Source organism: Branchiostoma belcheri, unplaced genomic scaffold, assembly GCF_001625305.1.
Source record: "Branchiostoma belcheri isolate BF01 breed outbred unplaced genomic scaffold, Haploidv18h27 scaffold5, whole genome shotgun sequence".
NCBI lineage: Eukaryota > Metazoa > Chordata > Leptocardii > Amphioxiformes > Branchiostomatidae > Branchiostoma > Branchiostoma belcheri.
The window spans coordinates 5,355,133-5,364,317 of NW_017804131.1; the positions used below are offsets into that span (position 1 = coordinate 5,355,133).

At 38.1% G+C, this 9,185-nt stretch overlaps 2 protein-coding genes across 2 annotated transcripts in view; one reads left to right on the top strand and one right to left on the bottom strand.

Annotated features, from left to right (window-relative positions):
* Window positions 1-6,063, bottom strand: part of LOC109480044 (actin-like protein 6B) — a 14,026-nt gene extending 7,963 nt beyond the window's left edge. The window contains exons 1-7 of the mRNA XM_019782189.1: window positions 5,900-6,063; window positions 5,667-5,743; window positions 4,876-5,044; window positions 4,293-4,393; window positions 2,993-3,090; window positions 2,335-2,429; window positions 1,727-1,833 (exon numbers count right to left, since the gene is read on the bottom strand). Of these exons, the coding sequence (XP_019637748.1) occupies window positions 1,727-1,833; window positions 2,335-2,429; window positions 2,993-3,090; window positions 4,293-4,393; window positions 4,876-5,044; window positions 5,667-5,743; window positions 5,900-5,924 (672 nt within the window). The 5' untranslated portion in view covers window positions 5,925-6,063. The remainder of the gene's footprint in view (window positions 1-1,726; window positions 1,834-2,334; window positions 2,430-2,992; window positions 3,091-4,292; window positions 4,394-4,875; window positions 5,045-5,666; window positions 5,744-5,899) is intronic.
* Window positions 6,064-6,274: 211 nt separating this feature from the next.
* LOC109480074 (thymidine kinase 2, mitochondrial-like) overlaps window positions 6,275-9,185 on the top strand; it is a 5,109-nt gene continuing 2,198 nt past the window's right edge. The window contains exons 1-6 of the mRNA XM_019782223.1: window positions 6,275-6,449; window positions 6,853-6,908; window positions 7,261-7,335; window positions 7,492-7,545; window positions 8,132-8,221; window positions 8,520-8,593. Coding sequence (XP_019637782.1) covers window positions 6,383-6,449; window positions 6,853-6,908; window positions 7,261-7,335; window positions 7,492-7,545; window positions 8,132-8,221; window positions 8,520-8,593 — 416 coding nt within the window. The 5' untranslated portion in view covers window positions 6,275-6,382. The remainder of the gene's footprint in view (window positions 6,450-6,852; window positions 6,909-7,260; window positions 7,336-7,491; window positions 7,546-8,131; window positions 8,222-8,519; window positions 8,594-9,185) is intronic.

Here is a 9,185-nt window from a genome sequence, read left to right on the forward strand (position 1 = left end):
GAACTTGGAGCAAGTATTCCTAAGGTGTTACGGACATAATTAATATAATAATATACCAAACTTTTTAACCCAATCATATTTCCCAAACAAAATCACATATTGACACAGCTGAACAAATAAAAATGTGATTATGTCTATAAACTACATACTAAAAAAAAATTTAGAGACACTCAATAAAGAAAGTAAGAAAGAAAGAAAGCATGCTCTTAATAAATATCTGATTCTCCCAATTGTAAAAGCCCCCACAGCATCCAACCGCACATTCATAGAAACAACATTATATTCTGACACTAGAAACCAATAAATTCGGAAAATTTCACGGTAATGTTTACAAATTAACCTTTTAAAAATACGAGTGAATTTTTATTTCTGTCGTTGCCGAAAATTTTTTTTCATGCGTGTAATACTAGTACATGTATCTTGGACGCTTGGATGCTATCTTCACCTTTGACCACATTGTTGGAAGCAGCGTCGGCCATTTTCATTCTGTCTTTCGAGCTGTTTTTTCCGACAAATTTCAACCGTTTTAACATTTTACGGCCTCAGAAACTCATATAACGACGAAAACAAGTTGTAGTTTTTATTTTCATGCGTAACATTTCTTCTGGGGATGGATTATTTTTCCGCCGAGCCGCCGAAAACTTAGCGTCGCATGCGGTCGGTCGGGCGGCCGGCAGGATTTTGTATCGGCGCGCTTTGCATGTAAACAAGGACAGTTGGAGTTGTTTACATGAAAATTGTGTTGTGAAACGCCAGCGAGGTGTCTGATTTTCTACCAATGAGAACGTTTTCTTTGTGGCGTCATGGCGAGATCGACAATTCATCGACAATTCACAAGATTGTGCCGACAATGGGGCCCGATCCATGCGATTAGCGGCTCGATCCACGCAAATTATAGGTGGCGCGCTGCGCCACCTGAGTTTAGGAATAAGTGGCGCCAAGCAAAATCGGATGGCGCCGCGCCAGTGCGCCACCGGGTATTTCGAGCTCTGCTTATGTCATCATTGCAGAAGGATTCTAATATTTTTTCTAAGAAGTTCATACTGGATGAATTCTTTCATTTCTTTAATCCTACAAAATTCTAAGAAGGGATATTTCTGAATAGCCTGCGTACCATCCTGGTTAGTTTACGTCCGCTCCCACAGTCGCTACCACCAACCAATACTTTGCGAATTTCTTTAGTTTTAGGCCACACCAATTTAATTTCTTAGTTAACAGATTCGCCCGCTTCATTTTTTTCTGATTTGCAAATAAAAATAAAAATTCAGAATCAACTGCAAAATGCTCATATTTTGCCCTGAACAGTTAAAAAAAGGGTCCTTTTCATCCTAGTTGTTACAATTATTCCATCTGTCAATGCAATGGAATCATTAAAAGTTCAAAATTCATTGTTTAAATTTTGAACCAGCCTGACTCCATGGCTCCTATCGTACCATTTTGGGCCATAATAGGATGCCTAGGCCTGTTTTTATTTTTATTTTTTAACCAAGAAATTAAATTGGTGTGGCCTTAGCATCTGATTTTTTGTAGCAAATGAATACTTCTTAACTTAAAACAATGAATAAGCAACACTTTTAAATTTAATACAGTTTTTATGTCCACAGTCTGTATTTGCTACCTATTAAGTGATAAACTGACTGAACTGAACCTATTATCAAACCAACCAATCATGAATGCTTGTGTCAACATGATTTCCTTGTCAAAGGTATCACCTCAACGTTCCTACCTTGGCTGCAATCTGGTAAGGTGGTATCACATCAATGTTTAGCTCCTGGAACAGTTGTCGACACTGCATGGTGATGAAGTCCCCTGCCAGAGGAGACTTCACTATGGCTGGGGGGTAAAGAAAAATATGTTAATACCATAATCACACAATTAATTTCTAACACTTGAAGCTAGAAATTGAAGCAAGAATAACTTTGTTATCTTATTTTCAGAGAAGGGTTGAGATAAATACATTAATATCATAATCATACAATCTATTTATTATTACCAACACTTGAGGCTAGAACTTAAAGCAAGGACAACTTTGCTACTAGTATCTTATTTTCAAAAATAGCTGGCCATGGCCAGGTAAAAGAAGTGAACTATGCTCAGATTGCTGGCCCAAATTCCTACAAATGTAATTCATACCTGCTAAAAACTTTAACTTGAAACTTAATCAAACCTTCTATGGATAGAACAATTCATGCCCGAAATTATTAAAACAAAAACATGTAAAAATATCACATAAATTGTCATCTACATGTAGGATAATAAGAACAATAAATGTACATAGAAATCATTCTAGAGTGAAAAGTATCCAGTTTGGTTGAAAAACCATAACAAACATACCTTGCTGCAAGACATACCCATCATGTACAGGTACTGCAGTGGTGGAGGTGGCACCGCTGTCTACAACAATACCTGTGGAGCGCCCATTGGCAAAACTTGGCTGTGGTTAAGGATTGAAACCAGTATTGTGGAAATTAGTGACAATGTATCAATTGATTCCATCTTTATTGTTATCAACATTTAAAACTCTCTTGGCCTTCAGTTCCTGAAAAGATCATTATTTATTTTATTTTATTTTCATTTATTTTTCGAGGATTGGGCAAAAGGTTATGAAACTTATGTCAGCCCTCTCCTCACACATAAAAGGAAACAATAAAATGAAGTAATAATAAGAAGAAGAGGAAGAAAGGACAAAAGTACATAATGAGCTGGTGTACAAATCAAAATCAATCAACTCAATCAAACAAAACGTCCTGTCTGCAAAATAAAGTTGAAAACCACATCGAATATTTTACAGTTATTGACAAAAAAACGTCCTGTCTGCAAAATAAAGTTGAAAACCACATCGAATATTTTACAGTTAATGACAAATGACATTGAGGGGTTACCCCTGAGAATGGTTGAACATAGGATCATTCTAAGACATGCTGCATTGCTAGAGAGCAGGATGACTAGTTATTGACTACAGTTGATGGTTTTCCTTCATGTTAAAGGATACGCTGAGAGTACAGCTGTTTTGGACAGGAAGAAAGCCGGGATGTTGTAGTGTTCAAACATGAGCTCAGTCAGTCTCTCCCTCTTCCCTCGCACATTCCACTGTAAATCAACAACATGTCAATCAATCAACGGCCTTGGTCATTCTTTCCAGAGGTGAAGATGGGAGGTCTAGTTGAGAGGCTTTTGGGTGGTTACTTAACATAGGTAATAGTCTTCATCTAGCAGTGGTACTAGTACATAATATACTAGTACATGTACATAATTGAGTTGTTTCAGATGTAATCTACTAATGCAGTGTGCAAAATACATGGTTGCCCAGTTGCCCCGGGCAACCAAATTTTACTTGGGGCAACCTATTTTTGAACCTAGGTAGACCAGTGTACGTATGTGCTACCTGAATTTTAAGAATGCTCCCCCCCCCAATCATTCCCACTTGGCTTGCACCACTGTATCTGGCAGATGCTTTTTTCATTTTAGGTATTAATGGCTATTACTAGTATCAGTAACTAAAGGCTGTTAGTAACTAAAGGCTGTTAGAAATAGTGTCAAAGGCTTATGTATGTAACATTAATTAATTTGAGAAAAGTAGTAACTTATAGATGGGGCAACCTAAAATTCCGATGGGCAACCTAATTTTTGCCATAGGTTGCCCACTGGGCAACCTGGTTTAAAAAAGTATTTTGTACACTGTAACACCAACATCATTTCAATCTCTTCCAAAATTGCTCCTTCCATAACTTTATTATCCTAAAAGATGCCAAGTCACTTAGGTTCTAGTCAAAGAAAAATTTCCAGGTTTATATATCCAACAATCTTTTAACTTTATAAATCTTAAAACAAATCATGCCCTGATCTATCACTTCCAGATAAGACTATATCTGTATCGATATAGCCGGTATAACCGTCCTTCGGCGTAACACACCAGCTTCACAGGCACGCGGCGCGGCGGCAGCTAGCTATATCACACCAAACAACTTGTTACACTCAATCTTTGCACATTTGATTGCAAGAGTTGTTTAAAGCTTTCTAGTGATGATGCCCCATGCAACTGTGCTTGGTGGCAACGAGTTCCAGTCTACGATAGTTCTGGGGAAATACAAGTTTTTGAATACCTCAATTCTTGGTTGATAACTCTGATATTTGAAGGCATGACTGTTTCTTGTTCTTTTCTGGGCTGGTATCAGATACTTAGTGGTTGGTACATCCACCAGTTTGATGACTACTAGTATATGATGTTATACATAGAATAGTGTAACTTATAGACTGTTAAGCTGCCCATGTTAATCTTGTTTTGTACTCACAGGTGCTTCAGACATGAGTACAGGGTGAAGTTCAGGTTCAGAGTGGATGTGTTTCTTGTAGATGTGGTCCAGGATCATCTGGAACAAGTCCCAGTCTTCAACTGGGGAAACAAGTGGAAACATGCTGGTTAGAAATGCAAAAAGTACAATGAGAATTCTTCTATGAATATATGTAGCTAACAAGCCTAAAAATGCCTAAAACAAGCTTGATTTTTTTGTTTACATTAGTTAGTTAAAGTCCTTCGGAGTTCCAGCACAAAGTGGTGCATTTGGCAGTGCCCATTTCTGGTTCAGTAGCCCTTGGGCTGCACAGTAACTTGCAATCACTTAACAGCATGGAGCTAGTTCACTGGTAGTGGTTTGTGTTTCAATACCATACTCTTTCCCAAATGTTAAGTTAAGTGCTAAGCAGAGTACCATTTGTTTATAAGTCTTTGGTATGATTTGGTCAGGGATCAAACTCACAACCTACCAAATTCAAGGCAAACACTCTACCCATTTGACCATTGTACCAGATAAGAATAGGAGATAAAGTTACATGTACAAATGTATTTTTCTGTGGTAAACAAAATGTTGAGCCTACTCATGCCATCCTTGAGAGGAGTGGTCATCTCCATGTTCTCCCGTGCGACAAACAGTGAGTTGTAGTCGATGTAAACCTTCTTCTCTGTCCCCTGAGGCTTGTCTCCGCTCGAGCCTGTGTCCATCGCCTCTGTCCCTTCCACCACTCCAACATGGGTGGGGAACTCAACCTTTGTAGGAATGAAGAAAGGAAAGAATCTGAAATTTGTTGTTATTTTTGTTGTCCTTGTTGAACGTCTAATATCTCACTAGACGTGGTCTGTTGGTGCTGGCTTGCACTTGGTTCAGCCCCGACTCGGGGCCCCCGAGTCAATTTGACTCTCTAACGTTAGGTATTTAACTCTTGGTGCCTTGTGCTTGGGTGAAGCTGAAAGTATCTCTATGAAGAGAAGAACTTCAAGAACAGATGTCATATATAAGTTATGAGTGCATATAATACGTAGCATTTGTCTGGTCATTCAGCATAATATAGCCAGCTGTTGCTGCACCCCATGGCTGCAAAGCTGGTGTGTTTGTTACTAGAACACCAAAGGGTGGCTAATTTGTGGTCAAAGCTGCAGTTCAAAATGGAGCTGCGAGGTGGCCTAGAATCTATTTTTTGGACAAGGTTTGTGGAATGGTAATATCACGAAACTGAACTTTTTAACTTGCTACAAATAATTAAATACAAGATGTAACCAGAGCAAAGAAATTTTATGATGATCATACAGTTAACGTTACAAATAACACTTGTTAGTAAGTGCAAGGTGGTTATTAAGTGCAAGGTGGCTTGGTAACTGGTAATACACTTACTTTTGGAGAGTCTTCCCCGGCATATCCAGCTCTCGTGGTGTAAGCACCAAAGTCAAACACAAGAGCGCCTACTTCATCTGTGGAGTCAAGAAAAACTCACGTTTCCAAAGTACAGTGGGGAGGGGGGCGCCAAAATGGCAACCAGACCGCTTTTGCGATCGCCATCGAAAGAGTTCAAACATAACGCAAATTGACTTACTGAATAATCATCTATAGCTTGCAAATGACCTTACCTCCTCCGTAAACGCCTCCGCTCATTGTTGATGTTGGAAAATAGAGTACAAGGACAAATGTTTGTCAACAAAACTCGCACAACACAACAAAGACGGAGCTGGAACCGCACGCTTCAGATGACCCCGCGTTACCCGTCAGCCTTCGGGGCAACCTGATTAACAAAAGGTCACAGATATTGTCGCTGTTTGTCCGCTTGTCGAACAAATGCAATAGATATCTAAGATGTCGTTATTAAACCTTTAGAATCCACGATTTAACAGACTGAACAGAACTGTGACGTTTTGAATACTGTGTTTTTGGTTTCCATTTTCTTTAATTTCCTTTTTAGCTGTGAAATTTGACCTTTTGTTTTTACCAAGTTAACCCGGAAGTGAGGTAAAAGGTCATATGTTACAAAAGATCACAAAACAGTGCGGGCATGCCTGGGCAAAGTACTGGTTAAAACGTATATAAATGCATCGCTACACCTCACATTAAGGACGATGTTCACGAAAGCAGCATTCCGAGGAGGCTGGACGATCTTTGGGTCCAGGAAATGTCTGGATAAAGGTCAGTACAGAGAAAAGTTTGATGTTTTCAAGCAGGTTTTTCTTTGATGAGCACATGGTATTCTTTCGAAGGTTACAGTTCTACGGAAGTGCGGCATACTTGAGTATAGTTTATACTAGTACTATACTCTCCAGACCATTGTTTGCAGTCTAGAAGCTGTAGTATATAACACTGCAAGTAAAAGAAGCCTGTGCGCTAGGTACGCTACAGTTTGTATAAGAATGTTTTATCTTTTCAATTAGCTGATTATCACTATGCAATATTGATTGATTGGTAAAATATATCAATACACAGTGGAATAGTAATCTTAACACTTTTTTTGCAAATGTATAACGTTATTAAAAATCACTGGAATGTTTTACCAATGATGATCTGTTGACTGTCACATGTTAATATGTTTCAGTGCGGAGACAGGTCACATGGAAGATGACTGCACTCCATCCATCCAGGTCTATAACGGTTAGTCTCAACTAGATTCTCTCTTAAAGGTCAGCTAGGGCTTAGGTATCACTTGAAAGGGTCAGATCGAAACTACAAATGTATATTGTGTGTGATTGATTTTCATTGATATATATTTGTACCAATATGAATTGAAAAAATGATGTCAAGAATGATATTAAGCATTTTTCTCACACTAAAATAAGAGCTACATGTGTTAAAATGTTTGCATCTCAAAAATGGTAAATGTACCACCATATGTGTAAGTTAACACCACAAACTATGTATGTATCATTTTGCCATATGTTGTACCCGCTACATCTGTTGCGCAATAAAGTTATTCTTCTTCTATCTTTTGTGCCTTATACCACAGGTTGCAATAGAGGGTAACATTGGCAGTGGGAAGACAACTTTCTTGGACCATTTTTCCAAGACCAAAGGAATTGAGGTGAGAAACAGTTTTTAGACTGCATGAAAGAAAGACTGACAATATTTTAATCCAGTCTGATTGAAGCCCACCATTATAAAAGTCAAGAGTTTTGACCTTTTGAAAATTGTGATTATACTTAGACACATTTTCACCATCTTTACCATACATGTGTAGGTAATACAGGAACCAGTGGACATGTGGAGAAATGTCAGAGGACACAATACACTGGTGAGTACAGGAATTATATTATTTACACTTTATTATTCATACTGGTAATCACAACCAGTTTATGCTTCCTTGTCTTTATTGACCCTTAGGCCACACCAATTTAATTTGTTGTTTCTCGGATTTTTCAGAAAAAGTCAGGAGCGCCAGGGCAAAAAAAAACACAAAAAACAGGCCAAGGCACACCATGATAGCCAGAAATGTTACAATATGAGCCATGAAGTGAACATACCAGGCTGGTATAATTGAAATAATATATTTTGAACTTTTATTGAAACAAAATTGCATTGTTACATTGAAAAACTTAAGAACTAGGAAGAAAAGGACTTGTTTCAACCATTGGGGACAAAATGTGTCTTTAATTGAGCATTTTGCAGTTAATTTAGAACCCCCCCCAATTTTTTTTAACTAAAAAATGGACAGGACGATCCGAGAAGCAACAAATTAAACTGGTGTGGCCTTACTTACTCAAAGTTACAGATACATACAGTATGTAGCTATACAAGGGATTTTGACTACACCAGTGAGTGAGATAGGATATGTAACTTAACTGTTGTGTCAGTGGTTCATGTTGTTTTTTCTCCCTCAGGCTCTGATGTACTCAGACCCAAAGAGATGGAGTTTTGCATTCCAATCCTATGTGCAGCTGACCATGTTAGACATCCACACAAGAAAACAGGCAGGTCTAATAAAACTTAGCCTGTACCAGGCATCAGAAGTGGCTGGAAAGAGTAGAAATTGGCCAAATAGGCAGATAACATTTCAGGGGGAGTTGGTCCGCTAAAAGAGTACAGTTTGCCGCTCCCCAAGTGAGCTTTAGCAGACCAACTCCCCTTGCATGTTATCTGACTACTAGTATATTTTTTTTACATCATGGGATCATTTCCTGTCATAATGCATATGATCACTAAAAAATTTCCAATTTCTAACATTTTTGAATATATAGTCACATTGTCATGTTGTCTACTTTCCTTCAGAAATCCCTCATCAGAATGATGGAACGTTCCATCTACAGTGCAAAGTACTGCTTTGTGGAGAACATGCATGAAAGGTGAGCACAGCAAGCTTTGTAGTCCTTAGGCCAGACCAATTTAATTTGTTGGTTCTCGGATTCGCCTCTTCGTTTTTTTCTGATTTGCAAAAAAAAAAAAAATTTGATTCTGGTCCTGAATCAACTGAAAAATGCTCATGTTTTGCCCCCCAACAGTTGAGGAAAGTCCTTTTCATCCTAGTTGTTACAGTTTTCCCATCTATCATTGCAGTGGTTTGATTAAAAGTTCAAAATTCAATGTTTAAATTTTAACCCAGCCTTTTGTGTTGACTTCATGGCTCATTTTGTAGAAATTAAGCGTATAATAGGATGCCTAGACCTGTTTTTATTTTTATTTTTTTTCGCCCTGTCGCTTCATATTTTTTCTGAAAAAATCCGAGAACCAACAAATTAAATTGGTGTGGCCTTAGAACAAATAAATAATGCATCTAAACCTGAAATAAAGTGCACCTTTATACTGCATTAGTAAAGTTTTCAGTAAAATATGGACGACATAAAATGTTCTCTACACTCAGTCACAGTTTCAGGTTTACTTAGATCTTTAATAATAGAACAATGAATAATTCGTCTGTCACACCTGGAGGAAAGTTTG